Source organism: Carlito syrichta, unplaced genomic scaffold (assembly GCF_000164805.1).
Source record: "Carlito syrichta isolate Samal-C Ts95f unplaced genomic scaffold, Tarsius_syrichta-2.0.1 Scaffold314050, whole genome shotgun sequence".
NCBI lineage: Eukaryota > Metazoa > Chordata > Mammalia > Primates > Tarsiidae > Carlito > Carlito syrichta.
Genome location: NW_007258146.1, coordinates 549,148 through 572,974, shown reverse-complemented (window position 1 = coordinate 572,974; position 23,827 = coordinate 549,148). Strand labels below are relative to the sequence as shown.

The 23,827-nt window shown below is 42.2% G+C and overlaps 1 protein-coding gene across 2 annotated transcripts in view; it reads right to left on the bottom strand.

Moving 5' to 3' along the window:
* Positions 1–3,053: 3,053 nt before the first annotated feature.
* KANSL2 (KAT8 regulatory NSL complex subunit 2) overlaps positions 3,054–23,827 on the bottom strand; it is a 27,230-nt gene continuing 6,456 nt past the window's right edge. Inside the window, exons 5-10 of one of the 2 annotated variants that reach the window (XM_021718988.1) lie at positions 22,409–22,576; positions 19,686–19,848; positions 17,867–17,963; positions 10,916–11,169; positions 4,839–4,958; positions 3,054–4,063 (exon numbers count right to left, since the gene is read on the bottom strand). In XM_021718988.1, the coding sequence (XP_021574663.1) occupies positions 3,932–4,063; positions 4,839–4,958; positions 10,916–11,169; positions 17,867–17,963; positions 19,686–19,848; positions 22,409–22,576 (934 nt within the window). In that variant the 3' untranslated portion in view covers positions 3,054–3,931. Of the gene's footprint in view, positions 4,064–4,838; positions 4,959–10,915; positions 11,170–17,866; positions 17,964–19,685; positions 19,853–22,408; positions 22,577–23,827 lie in introns of both variants that reach the window. The other variant, XM_008070900.1, reaches the window with a different exon arrangement.

Sequence of the window (23,827 nt, the reverse complement as noted above, 5' to 3'; positions counted from 1 at the left end):
AGGAGACTGATAGTGGTCACACTAAAAGAAGTTATGATCCCTTGCTCTAGATATATACAACTTTCATACCCAGGACCCCGTGACTGAAGAGATGGTCAGGTCCCCAGGAGGGAGTACCTTGCACCACTATGGCAAGTAATGAGTCACCCAATCCTTCCCCAATTACTTGGGTCACTATATACTGGAGGAAAGAAAACAGTCATTTCAAAAACTATTGAATGTAGGGTCTGAGTTGACACTAATACCCAGAAACCTCAAATGCCATTATGGCCCCACATCACAGTGGGGGGGTCCTTCCCCTAGCTCATTAAAGTAGGGTATCTATAAGACCAGCTAGAGGAGAAGAGCCAAGCCTGGTTTACAGATGAGTGGGCTGTTTGTGTCGAAAGCCAAATGTGAATGGCAGCTGCATTACAGCCATATTCGGAGGTAGTCTTCAGCAGAAAGGAGAAAATCTTCCCAGTAGGTGAAGATGTGAGCAGTGTATAATGTCATTCGTTTGTTTTTGAGTCACAGCCTCGCTCTGTTGCCAAGGCTAGAGTGCAGTGGCACGTCCATGGCCAGCGCAGTCTCAACCTGCAGGGATCAGGCGATCTTTCCACCTCAGTATTCCAAGAAGCTGAAACCACAGGCGCAAGCCACATCTGGTTAATTTTTTTTATTGTAAAGATAAGGTCGCCTCAAGTTGCCCAGGCTGATCTCAAACAATCCTCTTGCCGCCTACCAAAGTGTTGGGATTACAGGAGTGAGCCACCATGCCCAGCTGGCCATCCATTTTCAATGGAAGGAGAACTGGCCCAAGGAAAGAATAGATTTCAGCAGCAGTCAATAGTCTAGTTGGCTGGTTAGGAAATTGGGAGGAACACACCCTTGTCAGGCAACATAGCAAGGATCCACTTGAACTACGAGTTAAAAAGCTGACACCAGAGCATCTTGAATTTTTTTTTTTTTTTTTTTTTTTTTTTTTTGCATAGGAACTGGAAGCTACCATCTCAGCAGGGCTTCTTTTAATACACCCAGGTAACCCACTTAGGTTGTAACCAATTACTACCAATGTAATGGCTTGCAGCAACATAAACTTATCTTACAGTATGTGGGTCTAAAGCTTGGTACAGATTTTACTGGGCTAAGCCAAGGTGTAGACAGGTTGCATTCCTCCCTGCAGATTCTAGGTGAGAATCCACAGTGGAGGAGATAAAGGCTACCAGTTTCGGCCCCAGGACAAACTGGCAATGTGGGTTGTAACTCATCAAGTTTCTCCTTGAAAAGCTTCCTCAGGAATCGTGAACGTGCAAGTGGATGTATGATGCAAAGAACAGATGTATTAGCCATGAAGGTATGCCAAGATTTCAAGACAATCAGCTGCAGTTAACTGACAGCCTCCAAATTCTTATTTGGATCCACCAAGGTATCTTACTTCCCTGAGGCCGTTACCAACACATCTCTGTCTTTGCTTACTTGAGGATTCCCACAGCCATGCCAAAACTGTGTGATATGGTATAGCCTGAGGCCCCTCCTACCCAATCCTCCTATTTTCCCTGTGCCTAATGAGAGCCAGGACCTCAGAGAATGGTAGCCAAGTCCTTGCCAAAACTCACCACAGCAAAGCCTACAGCATAAATTGCCATCAGGATTTCTGGGGTTTTAAGAGTACAGACTCCCTGGTTTCACCTCCAGAAACTGCTTATGGGCCAGTTAATTTACCTTTTAACAATCACCTTGGGTGATCTGTATGCCAGTGGACTATAGATCACATTTTTTTTTAATGGGAAAAAGTTATCTAAACTCTAATCCAGTTGCGAGAGCAGTCATGTTCATGCTCATAGCTGTATATGTATATCTTAGCTAGGCATGGTGGCAAAGTCTGTAGTCCCAACTACCCCAGAGGCTGGGGGGTTGCTTGAGCCCAGGATTGCAGTAAGCTATGACCAGAGAGACCCAGTCAAAAAAATAAATAAAAATTAGATAATAAGTAATCTCTGTGGATAAACTGTAAAAACTGCTAAACTAGGGAACCAAAAAGGTAGAAGTCACAAATAAGAAGTCACTGAAAGACCTATTAAAGTCATCTCCTCAGGAGCTTATCTTGATGGGTCTTTGAGGAGTTACTTTTAATCATTCTCTGGACATGAATACTTGGTGTAACTATATAAATCCTTCCATGCCCATTTCAGTTCTTATAAAAAGTCATCTTTTGAGGCCAGGCACAGTGGCTCATGCCTATAATCTTAGCACTGTGGGAGGCCAAGGTGAGAGGACTGTCTGAGTCCATGGGTTGAAGGCAGGCTAGGCGACTTGGCGAGACCTCATCTGTACAATAAATAAAAAAAAAATTAGCCGGGAGTGGTGGTGCAGGCCTGCAGTTCCAACTACTTGGAAGGGTGAGGCAGAAGGATCGCCTAAGCCCAGCAGGTCAAGGCTGTGGTGGCCGTCAGAGTGAGACTTCAACTCAAATGAAAAAGAAAGTAATCTCTTGGCCTCCTTGTTATGAGGTACAGAAATAGACACCATTAACATAGATAACTTAATCCTAACTGAACTTCTATTTTAATCTTACCCTAAGATTCGGTTTCAAAATGATCTTAAACAATACATATCTATGCCTGCCTCAGTGATCTGGCATAAGCCCCAATTTCTCTGTATGTTTTGCATTTATTTCTAACCCTAGAGAAATCTGAGACGGCGGATTTTTTTTTTGAGTTGGAATCTCACTCTGTCACCCAGACTGGACTGCAGTGGCCGCTCCCAGCCACCGCAGCCTCGACCTGCTGGGCTCCGGCAATCCTTCCGCCTCAGCTTCCAAGTAGCTAGAACTACAGGCGCGCACTACCACACCCGGCTCATTTTGATTTATTGTAGAGATGAGGTCTTGCCAAGTTGCCCAGGTGGGCTTCCAACCCATGGGCTCAGGCAATCCACTCACCTCAGCCTCCCAAGGCGCGGGATTACAGGCCGAGCCACCGAGCCTGACTGAGACGGCGGATTTTAACCGTGAGGAAGAAATGGGACTAGGGGTAGGAGGCACAGAGTGGAGGGTAAAAAACAGTAAGATATTTGGAACTGGTTGGCTTTAATAAGTCCTGCTGCTTTTCATTTACTTCTTCCAGGTTTTTAACCTTTTCCCAAAACTCAAATCAAAATGAGCTACTGAAGATTCATTTACTTCCTGGGATGAAGTATTATCTGTCCCATTTTCCTTTTCCCACCCAACAGGTCCCCAAAACCCAGAAAAAAAGACGATATTCTCAAATACAGACAAAACATGCATACAACTCAGATGACTGTTTTACATTTTCATAGTGTTTTCTTTAACATTTAATAGAAACTATATACAATAAATTTTTACTATATCTTACATAAGAAAGCCACCACAGAAATTTACATAGGTTAGAAGCAAGCTGGATGGTTAAAGAGGGCCCAGTCCCGTGGACTGTTTTCTCAGAGGAAAAAAGTCAGAGTTCACTGGAGAAAGGGGTTCAGATTGCCCAATTAAGTGGAGGTGAAGGCTAGAATGCAGGCTTTCAGACATTGGGGCCACCAACATCTCAAGGGCACCCACCACTCAGAGACAGCTCCCACCTAGCTACCTGTGTGGATTCCTAGCCACCTGTGTGGATTCCTAGCCATGATCTGGTAAATCACATTACAAAGATGTCTCTTTATCCTTAGGCACAGTCTCAAATAATCCCAGAAGCTTTGACAGGGATTACCTCTCTCTCTCCCACTGGCCCAGAGTGGAAAAACTTTGGAAAACTATTGGTTCATTCACTCAAAAGGTGGTTTATGTTTGACTATAATAACACTCAATCCAGAAGAAAAACAAGGTAGTATGGGTTGCCCCTGTTTAGTGAGAGATGATCAAAAAAATATTTGTGTTTGAAGAATGAGAAATTTAAATCCTCCAAAGTCAAATGGTCCCTCAAACAAACTATCAACTGACAGAATTGGGTTCTGGCTTCCCATTTGCAGTAGCCAATCCACTCTGAGGCAATGGTGCAGAGGCTTTCTCAGGATTTCGAGATCCCTGGGATCTGCACCCATCTCCAGCCATCTGCATTTGGCCCTGTTAAAAGAAATAAAGGCATTTTGGTTAGAAATTCATTCATTGCGGACTAAAGTATGAATATGACTTATCAGTGCTCACTTACAATAGCAGCAAGAACAAAACAACAAAAATAAAACAACTCTGGGCAGTGCTCTTCCTCACATTTAGCTATTCCTGTCCCTTAGAGTTGCAAGTCATTACTTATAACATTCCTGAAGTTATTCCAATGGGAAGAGGAGTTGTGTGTTGTTTCTTCCAAATGAAACAGCCATTCCCTGCTGAGTTTCCAGAACAGCCAACAGACCATAGGAAGACAGTCCTTTAGGCCTCTGCTTGAAACCGACAGCTACAGTATAACTAACTGCCGGTCTTCAGTTAGGGCCATTGGTACTCTACCCAACGCTCAAAGAAGTCAAATACTACGACTGTTCCTTACTTTTACAATGAGAACAATTCCAGCGCTGAACTCTCTCTTAAAAGGTTCAATTTACCTGGATTCCTTGCCTTAACATTTTTTATTTAAGTAAACTGATCATCTACTCTGGGATGTGAGGGTCACGGGCAATGGGCCCATCTGGAGAAGCGGAGCAACAAAGGCTTTCAGAAGCAGAGAAGGGCATTTTTTAAAAGTACCTTTCTTATAAGGCATTCACCAAGTGAATGCCATCTGGGGCATCTTTATACTCTACTTGTGATGACACCCCCACTCCTAGGAGTACAGACTAGCCAGCAGAGAACCCTCTCCCTGGCAGGATCACTACATTAAGCCTGGTTGAGATTATTCTTCACTTGCCAAAATATCCACTGGGCCTTCAGCAATTTCTTTGATTGAATTATCTTCGAGGGTTAGTGAAGGATCAAAAAGCAACGGTGAAGGAGGGCACTGCATACTATCACCCACAACATCCAAGTCCTAGGAAAAAAGAAAAAAAGTCTATCAGTAATACCAAGGGAAATAATAAGCTCAAGTTGGTATACTTTTCAGCAAACTTCAAAGCAATTCTCTGTTCCCTCCCTCACCCTCTGCCTACATTAAAAAAAAAAGATCTTACCAGAATGTTCAACAGATGAGACAAGATCCAAAAGCACTGGGATCTTTTTCTTGCCAAGTATAAAACACACACCAGTATAGTGGCCTTAAAAAGCAAACTCCCAGTAAAGTTCACAGAACAGAAAATGGGATAGTAAATTAGAAGGGACCAAGGGAAAGGGAGTTATTATTTAAAAGGTACAGAGTTTCTGTCTGGGCCATTGCAAAAAATTATAGAAAACAAAGTGATGATAACTGCACAACATTGTGAATGTTTGTAATACCACAATATTGTACACTTGAAAACAGTTAAAACAGTAATATTTGTTACATTAAAAACTTTTAATTAAAAATATTTTTTAAATGCATAGTCCCTCTGAGACTAGCTCTAGTCAACATCTAGGTTCACCAGTGATAAACTTAAGTATGGACAATCAGCATAAATGCAAATTAAAATTAAAGAGGTTGGCCAGGCTCGTAATCCCAGCACTTTGGAAGGCCAACAAGAGCGAACTGCCTGAGTCCGCATGTTCAAGGCCAGCCCAGGCAATTTGGCAAGACCTTGTCTCTACAATAAAATAAAAAATTAGCCAGGTGTGGTAGCACGTGCCTGTAGTTCCAGCTACTTGAAAGGCTGAGGTGGAAGGATTGCTGAAGCCCAGCAGGTTGAAGTTGGGGTGGCCAACTCAAAAAAAAAAATTAAATAGATTAGGCAATATGAGGTTGCTTGATGAATGTCCTAACAGCCACAAGGCAAGCTTGAGAAAGAGAACGGGAGAAGGTGAGAAAAATGGAGGAAAGACAGAAAACTCAAAATTCCTCTGAATGGCTAGGAAATATTATTTTGGTTAAGTCCACATGCCCACAGAGTAATCTCACACAGTTCAACTGCTAAGAAGGAAGGGAGGAAGAAGAAAAAAAAGAAAAAAGAAAACAGTGACAGTGTATTTTAGATTGTTTCTTCCAACAGAATTGGCCATTCCCACTAGGATACTGAACAGCCAAAAGAACATAAGGAAGACATCACTTTTGGCTCCTGTTTGAAACCAACAGCTACAACAAACCACTGGCCTTGATTCAGGGCCTAAAGCATTGCAAAGATTCAATGTATCAAACTAACTTCCATGCTTCCCAAGGGTCTAGTGCTAAACTCTCCTTTCCAACAGTTAAAATATCTAAGGGTTTGTATTTCCCTCTGCCCAATCCAGTTTACAAAAGCTCTATGTTTCTAAACAGCTTCCTGTGAAGCTTAGCTCTCTGTTTTTAACTTAAGTCTAAGAATTCACAATACTATCCCTTTTTTTTTTTTGAGGATCATAAAATACATTAAGATAAAGAAAATAGTATAATTTTAAAATCAATGAGACTTAAAGTTGTTTGATTTCAGCAGAAACATAGGGAATAGGATACAGCTGCTTTACCTAACACCCACTTCAGATATATTGGAAACTTCTATACTATTCACAGAAAGCAGTGTCCTCACACTATTAAGAGTAAATTTATTTTCTGCAATTCTCTTATTACGGACAATTTTTATATAGATAGTTAGCAGGAAGTCATATTAACAGTGAAGGCAAAGAAAACCCATCTCAGCCGGGCTCAGTGGCTCAGCCTGTAATCCCGCGCCTTTGGGAGGCTGAGGTGAGTGGATTGCCTGAGCCCGTGGATTCGAGACCCGCCTGGGCAACTTGGCTAGACCTCATCTCTACAATAAATCAAAAATTAGGCGGCTACTGGAAGGTTGAGGCAGAAGGATTGCGGGAGCGGCCACTGCACTCCAGTCTGGGTGACAGAGTGAGACTCCCAACTCAAAAAAAAGAAAAGAAAATACAAGTCTCAAGGTGACAATGGAACCAAAATGTTTACAAAGGAAAACAGATACAGAAAAGGCTTTTCTAACATATACCAAGTGTTGTCTTTTACAAGAATAAAAATTGGGAGAAAAAGCCCAAAATAAGAGAAGAATAAAAAATACTTATCATAACAGGAATGTTTAGAGACTAGAGTATCAGGATACAAAGCCAGAATCTATGTTTTTAAAAGTTCCTATCAAGAGAAACATAACAGAATTAAGATATTAAGTTGCTACTTATTAACTATACTTAAAGCACTGAAAACAGGCAAGCATAATATCCAGAATAAAGGGCTGCATCTTTACCCATATTAATATTTGATAGCTAGTCTTCCCTCAAGTTATCAGATCAATATATCAGTAACAACTTAATATAAATGATAAAGCAAGACATAGTTAATGAATTAAAACTGCTTAGTGAAATTCACATAATTCAAAAATAGTTGTTTTTATAGCAACATTTTATACTAATAAATACATCCAGAATTTATGAGAAGACAAAAATTAATTTCTAAAACTGGATTCTGCTTCAAAATTTTCATGGGAATTTTTACCCAAGATTAAGAAGAAAATTCTTTTTTTATTATTTTGCTTTAAAGATGTGTGGTACAATTCATGATTAGGTATGTGAGTAGGCATCATACATAAAGTTTGGGCCTCCCTGTGGTCCCCATTTAGAATGAAACTCTTTTTAATGAACAATGTGGGTTTTTCTGTTGTTTTGTTTTTTGAGTCAGAGTCTCACTCTGCTGCCCAGGCTGGCATGCAGTGGCATGCTCACAGACCTGCTGGGCTAAGACGATCATTCCACCTCAGTGTCCCAAGTAGCTGGAACTAGGTGTACGCCACCACATTCAACCAATTTTTTAATTGTAGAGACGAGGTTTCGCCAAGTTGCCCAGGCTGGCCTTGAACCCCTAGCTCACATAATCCTCTCACCTCCACCTCCCAAAGTGCTGGGATTATAGGCATGAGCCATTGTGCCCAGCTGAACAAGGTGGTTTATCAAAAAGAGCATTAATATGTGACAATAACAAGGCCAGGCTCACACTTATAATTCTTTATCCAAAAGATTTAAAAATTTTGCAAAAGTATTCAAGACAGATATGGAATGCCAACTGATCCCTAAGGTCAAAGAGGAGATTAGTGCCAGTTAGGGAAACAAATGAAATCAGAAATGGGCTTGTGAGATTGGGACCAAGTGATGAGAAAACTAAAAAAGGAAGGCATACTTAGAAGGCGGTAAAAACATATATTTGGGGAGATCATTGTTGATCTAGTCAGTTCACATAGAATCTGTAACAAAACAAAAAAGAAAACAGTAGCCAGAGCCAAGTTTAGAGTCATTTTGGGGGGGACACATTATATAAAATAGAAATCTTTATCACAGGACCAAAACAAAAGTTTACACTGTCAAAAGTTGATTTCTAGAGAAATCAGAATTCATTTATGATTCTAGTAAATCACTCATCTTGTGGATGGGTATCAAATCTCGAGGCTATATCAAATTCAACCACGATCTTGCCTTTCCAACTTCACTTACTTTACAATTTTCCTTATCACTCCCTCAGGAAAAAAAGTGAATTTAAACTTGTAATTTTAGAAGTACCAGTATGAACAGTTGACAGAAGAATTTGGTTTTTTTGTCTAAGTGAAACTTTTTTTTTTCTTGAGTTGGAGTCTCACTCCATCGCCCAGGCTGGAGGGCTGTGGCATGCACACAGCCACCCCAGCATCAACCTGCTGGACTCGGCGATCCTTTCACCTCAGCCTTCCAAGTAGCCAGAACTGCAGGCGCATGCTACCACGCCCAGCTAACTTTTTCATTTATTTATTGTAGAGATGAGGTCTTGCCAAGTTACCGAGCTGGTCTCAAACCCGTGGGCTCAGGCAATTTACTCGCCTCGGCCTCCCAAACTGTTGGGATTACAGGCTTGAGGCACCGTGCCCAGCCATGTCTAAATGAAATTAGTGATTTAAAAACTAAGTTCAAGCCAGGCCTTTCAGAGGCTGAGGTGAGTGGATTGCCGGAGCCCGCGGGTTCGAGACCCGCCTGGGCAAGACCTCATCTCTACAATAAATAAAAAAAATCAGCCAGGTGTGGTAGTGCGCACCTGTAGTTTCGGCTACTTGGAAGGCTGAGGCAGAAGGATCGCAGGAGACCAGCAGGTCGAGGCTGCGGTGGGGCCACTGCACTCCAGTCTGGGCGACACAGTGAGATTCCAACTCAAAAAAAAAAATAAAAAATAAAAAATAAAATAAAAACTAAGTTCACTCTTGCTGAGCACGGGCTCACACCTGTAATCCCAGCACTTGCGAGGTAGAGGCGAGAGGATTACCTGAGCTCAGGGGTTCAAGACCAGCCTGAACAACATGGCAAGACCTCATCTCTACAACAAAAATCAGCTGGGCATGGTGGCACATGCCTGTGGTTCCAGATACTAGGAAGGCTGAGGTGGAAGGATCACCTGAGCCCAGCAGGTCAAGGCTGCAGTGGCCATAAGCATGCTACTGCACTCAAGCCTGGGCAACAGAATGAGACTCCAACTCAAAAGAGAAAAAAAAAAAAAGGCCACTCCTAAGAATATATGCAAAAGCCGGGCTCGGTGGCTCAGCCTGTAATCCCATACCTTTGGGAGGCTGAGGTGAGTGAATTGCCTGAGCCCGCAGGTTCGAGACCCGCCTGAGCAACTTGGCGAGACCTCATCTCTACAATAAATCAAAAATTATGCAGGCGTGGTAGCACACGCCTGTAGTTCCAGCTACTCGGAAGGCTGAGGCGGACGGATCGTCGGAGTCCAGCAGGTCAAGGCTGCGGTGGCTGGGAGCAGCCACTGCAGCACTCCAGTCTGGGCGACTGAGTGAGACTCCAACTAAAAAATAAAAAATAAAAAAAATAATATATGCAAAGAAAAAACTGGAGAACTGAAAATGTGTCTACACAAAAATCTGTACACAAATGTTCACAAAAGCATATATGTTAATGGTCAAAAAGTGGAAACAGTACAAATGTCCATGAACTGCTTGATTTTAGCTACAGGCATGCGCCACCCTGCCCGACTGATTTTTTTTTTTTTTTTTGAGTTGGAGTCTCACGCTGTCGCCCAGACTGGAGTGCAGTGGCTGCTCCCGGCCACCGCAGCCTCAACCTGCTGGGCTCCGGAGACCCTTCCGCCTTAGCCTTCCGAGTAGTCGGAATTACAGGCATGTGCTACCACGCCTGGCTGATTTTTTTATTTATCATAGAGATGAGGTCTTGCTGCCCAGGCGGGTCTCGAACCCGCAGGTTCAGGCAATCCACTCACCTCAGCCTCCCAAAGGTGCGGGATTACAGGCTGAGCCACCGAGCCCGGCTAATATTTTTATTTATTATAGAAATAAGGTCTCACCAAGTTGCCCAGGCTGGAAATGATAAAAATTTTTTTTAATGTATATCCAAACAATAGAATATTAATTCAGTCACAAAAAGGAATGAAGTAAATACTACAACATGGCCTTGAAAACACAGTGCTAAATGAAACAAGTCGGACACAAAAGGCCATATATATGACTACAGACCTGAAATGTCCAGTATAGGCAAATTTATAGACAAAAGCAGATTAGTAGTTATCAAGGACAAGGGGGAGAAGAAAATGAGAGACTGCTAATAGGTATGTAATTTCTTTTGGAGATAATGAAAACATTCTGAAATTAGATAGTGGTGATAGCAGCTTTGTGAATATACTAAAAATTGCTGAATCATCATACTTTCATATGGTAGAATTTATGGCATGTAAGTTATATCTCAAAAAAAGCGAGGAAAAAAAGCATGGAAAATAAAATAAAGGAGAGCAGAAGTCTCTAAATGAATATGTTAACACAAATACAATCACACATATATCACTTCAAAAAACGTACTCTCCTACCCACAAAAGACTAACCTATTCTTACCATTAATAAATAAGGCCTTGTCTCAAGGGCCAACCAGAGCAGAGCTTCTCTAACTTACATCACTGAACTCCAGAGGTAAACTCTCAGTGGGCTGAAGCTCAGCAGCACTCAAGTACAGATCCATGGGGCCGGCTTCCAGATCGTCTGGCACAGACAGTACCTGCTCGGGCTTATACATCTGAGGAGGCAACTGGAAATGCAGTGGGCAGCAGGGATCCTCAGAGAGGCTTACAGGAACTGGTTTGTTGCAGGGCACCTCTTCAGATCCCTGGCAGCATCTGAAGAGAACCTGATTCGTATCCTGACAAATATCTGTGGAAAAATGGTCAAGGAAAATAAAACAGGATCTATAGGAGGTATAAAATACAAGAGTTATTATCTGCCATGTAAAAACTCAGGGTCTGGACTACACAAGATAATAACTAAATTTGACACAAAAAAGCAAAAGGAATTAGCAATTTTTAAAGTTACTTCTCATAATAAGTGTCATTTACTAGTATCTAATTCTAGTTCAGTAATTTCAAACCTGTCCCCCACCTTCTTTTCAAAACCCTGTTCATTTAAACTAGAGATATGAATCCTGTTCTCCCTTATCACAGTGCTAACTAAGAAGCAATGCACTCCCAGCAATACAAACTTATTCAGAAGCAACATGAAGTGGCACATGCAAATAGCTTTGCAGATGCCCCTAAAAGCCCCCACCAATCCCTTCCAAGAGCCAAGAATTACAATGTGGTTTCTGCTCTATTAGGCAGACTGGAAAAGTTTACAAAAACTTCTTAGATCTTGTTTCCAAAGATGATTACAGGATAAAATTCTTTAAAGCACCACCAGAAGCCAGAAGCAGTGCTTCACAACATCTATAACCCCAACATTTTGGGAGACCGAGGTAAGAGGACTGCATGAGCCCACAGGTTCAAGGCCAGCCTAGGCAACTTGGTAAGACCTCATCTCTACAATAAATCAAAAAAAATTAGCCAGGTGAGGTCTCCTGTATATGTATTTCCAACTACTTGGAAGGCTGAGGCAGAAGGATCACCTGAGCCCAGCAGGTCGAGACTGGGGTGGTTGTGAGCGTGCCATTGCACACCTGCCTGGGCAACAGAGTGAGACTCCAACTCAAAAAAATAAATATTAAAAAACAATAAATAAAATAATATAGGATAATAAATAAATAAATTTCCACCAGACTGGGGAAAACAGCTATAGTAATAGCCACTAGGAACAATATCCTGATAGGAAATAAAAATAAATTGCCATTTTTTTTTTTTTTAAAGGGAGAGTGGTAGTACAGGGAAATCTTGTTATGATCCTAAATAAAAGATAATTTTGTTTATGGGGGCTCAGGAAAAAAGTACTCCAGGAACTCTACAACAACTTCTATTATGGTTAGAAGAAAAAGGGGCAGTATTTCCAATTTGGCAAAGAAGCTCTATAGAATAAAATTCAAATCATGATTAAATAAAATAAAATTCAAGTTACTCTACAAAACATTTTATTCAATTATTACCAGTTCTTGAAATCTTTTTTTTCTTGAGTTGAAGTCTCACTGTCACCCAGGCAGGAGTGCAGAGGCACACTCACAGCTACCGCAGCCTAAATCTGCTGGGCTCAGGCAATCTTTCCACCAGCCTTCCAAATAACTGGAACCACAGGCGTACACCACCACGCCCAGCTAATTTTTTAATTTTACTGTAGAGATGAGGTCTCACCAAGTTGCCCAGGCTGGTCTCAAACCTCTGGACTCAGGTAATCCTCTCGCCTCTGCCTCCCAAAGTGCTGGGATTACAGGTATGAGCCACCACACCTGGCAAAAAGTGTTATTTTAAACAAATGGTTTATTTTTAACCAGAAAACACAATTTTCTATAAACTGATTATGCCAGGATTATGGAATTATAAATTTATCTAAAAAATTTTAAAGAGGCCGGTAGTTCCAGCTACTTAGAAGGCTGAGGCGGGAGGATCACTGGAGCCCAGCAAGTCGATGCTGGGGTGGCCATGAGTGTGCCACTACACTCTAGCCTAGGTGACAGAGTAAGACTACAACTCAAAAACAAAACAATTAAGGTAACTTTTAAAAATGAAAAAAGCTAATGTACATTTTAATTTTTTGTTTGTTTGTTTTTGTTTTTATTGAGTTGGAGTCTCACTCTGTCACCCAGACTGGAGTGCAGTGGCCGCTCCCAGCTACCGCAGCCTCGACCTGCTGGGCTCCAGCGATCCTTCCGCCTCAGCCTTCCAAGTAGCTAGAACTACAGGCACGCACTACCACGCCCAGCTAATTTTTGATTTATTGTAGAGATGAGGTCTCGCCAAGTTGCCCAGGCAGGTCTCGAACCCGCGGGCTCAAGCAATCCACTCACCTCAGCCTCCCCAAGTGAGAGATTACAGGCTGAGCCACCGAGCCCAGCTGTAGATTTTAATTTTTAAAACCAAATAAAACTTCCTGAATAAAGCTATTTCTTTTGATCTATACTTGAAAATAGCAAAACTTTAAAGTGAGGTATCACAATCATGGCATTACTGACACCATGGGTCAGGTAAATGTTACAAGTAGGATGTCTGGCATCAATAATGGCCTCTATGCACTAGCTGTCAGTTGCACCTCCATCTCTGAGTTATGACAACCAAAAATTTTTCCACACACTAACAAATGGAACACAAAATAGTCCCTAGGTGAGAATCACTATTCTAAAGGAATAGTAGATGGTACAACATAAAAAATATTTATTGAATGATCAAATGAATAAACATGAATCTAATGGAAATAATCAGATTTGCACTCTATGAGCGTCAGAAAATCTAAGCAATATCTAATGTGCTTAAGAAGCCCAATCTTATATAAATTGAATGTTAATCCATTAAATGTTTCAACTAGAACTTTCTTCATGAAATTCAAAGGACTTCCATAACTCTATCATTTAATACCAAACATGCTTAAAAAAATTACTCCCCCAGTTATCCTCCACCCCTTTTCCCTTCAGATGGAGGGACAACAGAGACAAAGAAGGGAATGGTTAACCTACAACTAGAGTCTGGGTCCTTCACTTTCGTCCAGGGCTGTCTCCATTAGACCAGGGTAAAGAGTTAACAGGTCACCAATGGCAGTCGTATCTTTCTCTGGGATAAAGACTTAAGGAAGGGTAAGTGACTTAGGTAACTATGAGTGGAAAGAGCATAAAAGGAAAAATAATACTTTCCTTCTCTTTTCAAATACATTTCATCTTTAACTTTGCTACTTAAAATATTTATATTCTAATAAGCTATTTGAGCACAGTGTAAGAAATGTCTAAAATAGTCTTTAATATTAAACTGAAATTTTTTCTCATAAAATTCAAGCTCACCTAAAAAACTAAAAAAGCATTAAAAAAACATAGTAAATTTAAAAAGGGCATTCATAACCCCACTATGCAAAAATGATCACATTTCTGTGTTATACTCCCTCTCAGTAACTGTTTTCATGCAATTAAAACATACTCTACAGGCCGGGTACAGAGGCTCAAGCCTATAATCCCACACTTTGGGAGGCCGAGGCGAAAGGATTGTCTGAGCCCAGGGGTTTGAGACCAACCTGGGCAACTTGGTGAGAACTCTTCTCGACAATGGAAAAAAAAAAAAAAATTAGCAGGGTATGGTGGTACATGCCAGTAGTTACAGCTACTTGGAAGGCTGAGTGTAAGGATCACCTGAGCCCAGCAGGTCAAGGCTGCAGTGACTGCAAGCATGTCACTGCACTCCAACCTGGGTGAGTGAAACTCCAACTTAAAACAAACAAACAAACAAACAAAAAACCATACTCTATGGAACACCATACTATTTTGGTCATTATAAATATTCCATAATAAGCCGGGCTCAGTGGCTCAGCCTGTAATCCCACACCTTTGGGAGGCTGAGGTGAGTGGATTGCCTGAGCCGAAAGGTTCAAGACCCGCCTGGGCAACGTGGCCAGACCTTATCTCTACAATAAATCAAAAATGAGCTGGGCGTGGTAGCGCGCCTGTAGTTCCAGCTACTGGAAGGCTGAAGCGGAAGGATCGCAGGAGCCCAGCAGGTCGAAGCTGCGGTGGCCGGGAGTGGCCACTACACTCCAGTCTGGGTGACGGAGTGAGACTCCAACTCAAAAAATAAATAAATAAATATTCCATATTATGTTGTGTCATAATTTACTTCCCTATTCTCCATCTCTGAAAAATTTAAGAATGTCTCCAGTTGGAAGAATACTTCACATAAAAATTTTGGTCTTGGCTGGGCTCAGTGGCTCAGCCTATAATCCCAGCACTTTGGGAGGCCCAGGCGAACGGACTGCCTGAGCCCACGGTTTTGAGACCAGCCCAGGCAACTTGGTCATACCTCATCGCTGCAAAAAATTAAAAATTAGCCAGGTGCGAAAGCACTCGCCTGAGCCCAGCAGGTGGACACTGGGATGGCCATGAGCATGCCACTGCACTCTAGCCTGGGTGACGGAATGAGACTTCAACTCAATCAACAAATGTTGGTCAACATTTATCTCCTTATAAATGCACAGATGTACAATTACCATATCAAATAACACATTTTCAAATTGCTTTCCAAAACACTTGCATCAATTTATATTCTCAGTGGCAATGTTAAGAAGGGTTTATTTTACCATACCCTCACCTAATTTTGAAAGTCATTCACTCATTAAAAAAAAAGTACATCTTAAAATTAATTAAAAGTTAATTAATCCCAGCACTTTAAATTGTCCAGGTTGGTCACAAACCCAAGGACTCAGGCAATCCATTTGCCTCAGTCTCTCGATGTGCTGGGATTACAGGCTGAGCCACCAAGCCCAGCCTCTGATTTTCTTAATAACATATTCCTTTCGCTACACAGATAACACACAAAACCTGTGTTAATTGACTGTTTATGTTATCAGGACTTCTGGTCAACAGATGGCTATTCATAGTTAAGTGTTTGAGGAATAAAAAAATTATATGCAAATTTTCAACTGTATAGGGAGTTAGCACTCCAGCCCCACCACCCCCAAGTTGTTCAAGGATCAGATGTTATTTAAAGCGAAAAGAAAATGTAAGTATCAGCCTCTTCTACCTTGTTTTAAATCTGTCCACAGAGAGCCGTTGCCCAAACATTTTATATACTAAGGACAATAATGCTTTATCAGACAGTTGCAATAATTAATAAATAGTAAAATACTGAATAAACAAAAAAGAAAAAATCAGTTTTCCTGTTTAAAGACTAACAGGAGGTTTTCCTCCTCTATTTTTTTTTTTTTTTTTTTTTAGTTGGAGTCTCACTCTGTCACCCAGACTGGAGTGCAGTGGCCACTCCCGGCCACCGCAGCCTCGACCTGCTGGGCTCGAGCGATCCTTCCGCCTCAGCCTTCCAAGTAGCCGGAATTACAGGCATGCGCTACCACGCCCGGCTGATTTTTTGACTTATTGTAGAGATGAGGTCTCGTCAAGTTGCCCAGCCGGGTGTCAAACCCGCGGGCTCAGGCAATTCACTCACCTCGACCTCCCAAAGCGCGGGATTACAGGCTGAGCCACCGAGCCCGGCTTCTCCTCTACCTATTAAAGAAAATAAATTGACCTGGGGTCGGTGGCTCAGCCTGTAATCCCGCGCTTTGGGAGGTCGAGGTGAGTGAATTGCCTGAGCCAGAGGGTTCGAGATTCACCTGGGCAACTTGGCAAGACCTTATCTCTACTAGAAATCAAAAAAACTTAGCCGGGCATGATAGCATGCACCTGTAGTTCCAGCTACTTGGAAGACTGAGGCAAAAGGATCACCCGGCCCAGGTCAAGGCTGTGGTGGCCGAGAGCATGCCACTGCACTCCAATCTGGGTGACAGAGTAAGACTCCAACTCAAAAAAAAAAGAAAGAAAGAAAATATACCCGGGTGTGGTAGCGCGAGCCTGTAGTTCCAGCTACTCAGAAGGCGGAAGGATCGCCAAAGCCCAGCAGGTCGAGGCTGCGGTAGCCAGGAGCAGCTACTGCACTCCAGTCTGGGCGACAGAGTGAGACTCCAACTCAAAAAAAAAAAGAAAAGAAAAGAAATTGTGGAGCCGGGCTCGGTGGCTCAGCCTGTAATCCCGGCCTTTGGGAGACCGAGGTGAGTGGATTGCCTGAGCCCGCGGGTTCCAGACCCGCCTGGGTAACTTGGCGAGCCCTCATCTTTACATTAAATCAAAAAAAAAAAATTACCCAGGTGTGGTAGCGCACGCCTGTAGTTCCAGCTACTTGGAAGGCTGAGGCAGAAGGATCGCCAGAGCCCAGCAGGTCGAGGCTGCAGTGGCCAGGAGAGACCACTGCACTCCAGTCTGGGCAAAAGAGTGAGACTCCAACTCAAAAAAATAAATAAATAAATTGTGGGGTAACCCCTTTGGATCCCCTCCCACTGTGGGAGCTTTTCTGTCCTCTTAATAAATCCTGCTTTCTCAAAAAAAGAAAGAAAATAAATTTTAATTTCCAAATATTTGGCATTTCTTGCCAGGCAAATGAACTGCATATGCCTTTCATTAAAACATCATACTTAATAAACAAATGCTTTCCTGTGAAAAGTAATTCTCTCAATCCATGTCCATAACAAAGATGCACTTTCACAATCCAATAAATAACTCAAAAAATTCTGAAGCTCAATGGTAAATGCAGTCCCTTAGCAAAATCAAGAGACACTATGATAGTTCGAAGGGAAACTAATTGAAAGGAAGAAAAAAAAAAAGCATCCCATTCTTGGAGACAATAAGCTTCCCAATTGAAAGTTATTAACCCACATCTATCACCAATGACTCAGATGTTTCTTTCTAATGAATTAGCCATTACATTTCCAAAGCTCTGAAATGGCCAACAGACCAGAGAAAGACAATTCTTTAGGCTCCTGCTTGAAACCAACAGATTCAGCAAACTGCTGGCCTTGATTCAGGGCCAAAGGAAAACAAAAACCTTCAATCAAGCAAGTTAGCAGAGATTTCCACTAGTCCTCAGTCTAACTAACAAATCAGAGTTCAGCAGGCAGAGTAAAAAGATACGTGTGAGGCAGTGTCTAGTCATTGGAAGAGACTGATTGGAACAACGAACATCATCCACAAAGGCCAAGCATCTCTGACTGGAACGAGTAGTATGGGCCTAAAAGGAAAAAAACAGATAAACCCACAAATATACAATCAATAATAATGAAAATACTAAGCTATATAAGAAAAGTACATTGTTAAAGGCTAGAAAATTCAGTGTTTAACAAAAATTGATTCACAAATATTATGCAAAAGAAAAAAAGTTAAACCTAATGTATAAAGAATAAGTCAACCTTAATCCCAAATACACCTCTTATATTATAAGTATGATATAGCCAAATGGCTTTCAAACTAATTTGTCTTTTATCAGCAGGACCCACTTTTAAACTGTAACCTTCAGTAGAGCCTCAACAAATAAAACAGGTAAAATTGAAATTACTAAAGAGACAAGAGTTTGAGAAGAAAATTTTTTTTTTTTTTTGAGTTGGAGTTTCACTCTATTGCCCAGACTGGAGTGCAGTGGCCGCTCCCGGCCACCGCAGCCTCGACCCACTGGGCTCCGGCGATCCTTCCGCCTCAGCCTTCCAAGTAGCTGGAATTACAGGCGCGCGCTACCTGGCTAATTTTTTTATTTATTGTAGAGATGAGGTCCCGCCAAGTTGCCCAGGCGGGTCTCAAACCCGCAGGCTCAGGCAATCCACTCACCTCAGCCACCCGAAGGCGCAGGATTACAGGCTGAGCCACTGAGCCCGGCTGAGAACAAATTTAAGAATGAACACCTAACTCTTCTTCCTATCAACCTTCCCTCCTGATATTCAATTGCTCCTATTCTACCTACATTCCTATCTTTTAAAAGATTCTCTACTGCACTCCAGCCTGCTCAACCGAGTGAGACTCCTATTAAAAAAATAAATAAATAAAACAAATAAAAAAGAACGAAGATTCTCAAGCAATTTAGGCTTAATCTGTGCTTACTTCTGTAGAATACCTGAACTAAAGAACTCAGAAATCTATCCCAACCACTCAATTTTGCAGATGAGAATGTTGAAGCCCAGAGAAGTTAAACTATCTGTAGACACAGGTTGGCCAGTAGAGGACTGAGACTACAATCCATGTCCACTAACATCCAGGTGTGCTTCCATTACAACCCAAGGGCAGATTCCAGAGTGGATATAACAGTTTGACAAGTACTCTAACTCTCTGACTGTATGGGCCGGCTGTGGTGGCTCGTGTCTGTAATCCCAACAGTTTGGGAGGCAAAAGCAAGAGGAATACCTGAACTCAGGGGTTTGAGACCAGCCTGAGCAACTTGGCAAGACCTCATCTCTACAATAAATCAAAAAACAAAGCCGGGCTTAGTGGCTCAGCCTGTAATCCAACACCTTTGGGAGGCTGAGGTGAGTGGATTGCCTGAGCCCGCAGGTTCAAGACCCACCTGGGCAACTGGCGAGACCTCATCTCGACAATAAATCAAAAATTAGCCAGGCGTGGTAGCACGCGCCTGTAATTCCAGCTACCTGGAAGGCTGAGGCAAAAGGATGGCCGGAGCCCAGCAGGTTGAGGCTGCAGTGGCCGGGAGTGTGTCATTGCACTCCAGTCTGGGTGACAGAGTGAGACTCCAACTGAAAAAAAAAAAAACTAGCCGGGCGCGATGGCGCATGCCTATGATTCCAGCTACTTGGAAGACTGAGGCAGAAGGATCACCTGAGCCTAGCAGGTCAAGGCTGTGGTGGCTGTAAGCATGCCGCTGCACTCCAGCCTGGGTAACACAGTGAGACTCCGACTCAAAAAAAAGTGACTGTATGCACCACTTTAGAGATATATATACACAAATTACCTGTTGGGCAGCGCCATCTGTGGCCAGCATTCTGCGTTCCTTTAATTGCCTATGTAATAAGGCTTCTACTCCATAGCGCTGGCGGTATCGCCGCAGACATTTTAATCGCTTTAAGTTCTCTCGTTCTTTGGCCAAAAGTCCCTCTGGGCCAGTCAGGAGACTACTACCTAGAGTTATAAGAGTCAATGTTATTTGCTAACAACCTATCAAGGATGCCTCTCCCAAATCAACAAGTGAACAGAGAGATCTTTGGCTATAAGATAGGCAGTCTCAAAAGTGAAATCTTCCCCATTCCAGGTACCAAGACAGAAATAAATCTAATTACATCCACACACTGCAAAACAACACTTCAGTCCACAACAGACCACCATATAACAAAGGTCCAACAAGACTTACAGAGCACCGGGCTCGGTGGCTCAGCCTGTAATCCCGCGCCTTTGGGAGGCTGAGGTGAGTGGATTGCCTGAGCCCGCGGGTTCGAGACCCACCTGGGCAGCGAGACCTCATCTCTACAGTAAATCAAAAATCAGCTGGGCGTGGTAACGCATGCCTGTAATTCCAGCTACTCGGAAGGCTGAGGCGGAAGGATCGCCAGAGCCCAACAGGTCGAGGCTGCGGTGGCCGGGAGCGCCAGTCTGGGCGACCGAGTGAGACTCCAACTCAAAAAAAAAAAAAAAAAAAAAGACCTACAGAGCTGAAAAATTCCTACTGTCTTTGTAGTGCAATACATTATTCACATGACCGTGGAGAAGCTGGTAAACAAATCAACTGTGCTGCCAGTCATATAAAAGTACAGCACATAGCCAGGCTCAGTGGCTCAGCCTGTAATTCCAGCACTTTGGGAGGCTGAGGTGAGTGGATTGCCTGAGCCCGCGGGTTCGAGACCTGCCTGGGCAACTTGGCGAGACCTCATCTCTACAATAAATCAAAAAATGAGCCAGGTGAGATAGCGCACGCCTATAGTCCCAGCTACTTGGAAGGCTGAGGCGGAAGGATTGCCGGAGCCCAGCAGGTTGAGGCTATGGTGGCCGGGAGTGGCCATTGCACTCCTGTCTGGGTGGCAGAGTAAGATTCCAACTCAAAAAAAAAAAAAAGAAAGTACAGCACATACAATTATTTATAGTACATGATAACTGATACTGGTAATAAATGACTATGTTACTGGTTTATATATTTACTATCCTATAATTTTTATCCTTAGAGCATACCCTTTCTACTTTTTAACAATAAGTTAACTGTAAAATAGACTGTAGCAGGTCTTTTACCCGGTATTCCAGAAGAAGGCATTATCCAAATGTGTATTGTCCCTGAAGATCTTCCAATGGGACAAGATGTGGTGTAAGACAGTGATTTTGATGTTTCTGACCCTGGGTAGGCCTAGGCTAATGTGCATGTTGGGACTTTAGATTAAAAAAAGTTAAAAAATTAGCCGGGCTCGGTGGCTCAGCCTGTAATCCCGTGCCTTTGGGAGGCAGAGGTGAGTGGATTGCCTGGGCCTGCGGGTTCGAGACCCGCCTGGGCAACTTGGCGAGACCTCATCTCTACAATAAAATCAAAAAAATTAACTGATCATGGTAGCACACACCTGTAGTTCCAATTACTTGAAAGGCTGAGGCGGAAGGATCACCGGAGCCCAGCAGGTCGAGGCTGCGGTGGTCGTGAGTGTGCCACTGTACTCCAGCCTGGTCAACAGAGGGATATTCCAACTCAAAAAATAATAATAATTAAACAAAATTAAATTAACAAATAAAAATAGTAAAAAGTTGCCTGTTGTTCTAGCTACTAGGGAGGCTGAGACAGAAGGATGGCTTGAGCCCAGGAGTTCTAGGCAGCAGTAAGCTATGATCTCCCCACAGCACTCCAGCCCAGGCAACAGAGCAAGATCCTAGCTCAAAAAAAAAATTTATAGTAAGCTAATAAGGTTAGTTTATTATTGAAGAAAAAAGTTTAAATCAATTTGGTATAGTCTAAGTATAGTGTTTATCATATTTACAGTCGTGTACAGTTATGTTCTAGGCCTTCACGCTTACCACTCATTGACTCACCTAGAGCAACTTCTGGTCCTACAAGTTCCTTCATGCTAAGTGTTCTCTACTGTTGGTACCATTTTGCAAGTCTTTTTTTTTTTTTTGAGTTGGAGTCTCACTCTGTCACCCAGACTGGAGTGCAGTGGCCGCTCCCGGCCACCGCAGCCCCGACCTGCTGGGCTCCAGTGATTCCTCCGCCTCAACCTTCCAAGTAGCTGGAACTACAGGCGCGCGCTACCACACCCGGCTCATTTTTTGATTTATTGTAGAGATGAGGTCTCGCCAAGTTGCCCAGGCGGGTCTTGAACCCTTGGGCTCAGGCAATCCACTCACCTCAGCCTCCCAAAGTGCTGGGATTACAGGCTGAGCCACCGAGCCCGGCTTGCAAGTCTTTTATATCACATTTTAACTGTATCTTTTCTATGTTTAGATGTGTCTAAATACAAAAATACCACTGTTACGACCGCCCATATGGTAGCATGCTATACAGATTTGTTGCCTAGAAGCAATAAGGTATATCATACAGCCTAGGTATATAGCAGGCTGTACCATTTAGGTTTGTGTAAATACACTCTACCAGGTTTAAACAATGACAATTGCCTAACAACATATATATCCCGTTATTAATTGATGCATTACTAAATTACCGAAATCACATGTTGAACCCAAAACTGCTTGTTGGAATTGGCATAAAACTTGCCTAGAGCTTCATGCTCCACTTTGCGATTATGTAAGTAACGGCGCTTCTTCTCCTTGAGCAGATGCTGAAGTCGTTTAAACTGATCAATGTACAAAGACTGCAAACGAATTAGCTTCTCACGCATAATCAGGGCTACCTCTTCTGCTGTGTACACACCAGCATGTCTGGAATAAAACAGAGAATTAAGCAATGCATAAGAAAACATAAAAATAAAACCTTGGTTTAAATGTAGAAAATTTGGTAAAGAGGTTAAACTTAATTATTATTTAACAAGTAGTCCTTGCTGAGATGCTGTATTATACAGGAATGTTTCCACAAAGTATTTTTCTATTCTAGTCATTATTAAATAGCAAAACAAAAGAGAAATCTTTTGAAGTGAAGATGTAGAAAAACTTATTAATCCACATTATTTTTTTTTTTAGTCAGGAGTCTCACTCTTGTCACCTAGGCTAGAATGTAGTGGCACAATCATGGCTCACCATAATAGCCTCAACCTCCTAGGCTCAGAAGATCCTTCTGCCTCAGCCTCCGGAGTAGCTGGAAGGATAGACATGCGCCACCACGACTGACTACATTTTTTACTTTTGTAGAGACACGGTCTCGTACTTGACTAGGCTGATCTCAAATTCCTGGACGCCAGCAATGTGCTTGCCAGGGCCTCCCTAAGTGCTGGGATTACAGGTATGAACCATTGCAACTGGCCTACATTCTTATTCCATATAATGACTTAATATGAAATTCATCACCAGTCAGAACAGTTTTAAATGTTCATTAACATGCACCTTAATATACTTTAATTAAAGCACAAAAGATACCAACATCAAATGATTACAATTTGAAATTTTAAAAAAAAAACATACTCCAATATTGGAACTCATATGAACCTTCAAACATTAGTCACAATAGGCTATATATACTATCCTTGGTTCATTTTCTGGACAATATTTTCAAAATTCAGTATTCTAGTTTAACCTGCAGTTGTCAAAAATTTGGCAAGGATCCCTATCAACTTCTTAAGATTTGCTGCCAATTATAAACTAAAAGAACTTCAAAAAGTTATGCTAGGGCCAGGCACAGCAGCTCACAACTGTAACACCAGCACTTCAAAAGGCAGAGGAAAGAGGACTGCCTGAGATCAGGAGTTCAAAAACAGCCTGGGCAACATGGTGAGACCTCATCTCTACAATAAATCAAAAAAATTAGCCAGGTGTGGCAGTAATCCCAGCACTTTGGGCCCCCAAAGTTATGCTAATGATTAATGTGTTGAAGACTGACTTCTACTTCTGATTAAAGTAATTTAAAATTAAGAGATTAACTTAGAAATTTTTTTATTTTACGTTTTTATTTTTGAGTCAGGGTTTTTTGGGTTTTTTTTGAGTTGGAGTCTCACTCTGTCACCCAGACTGGAGTGCAGT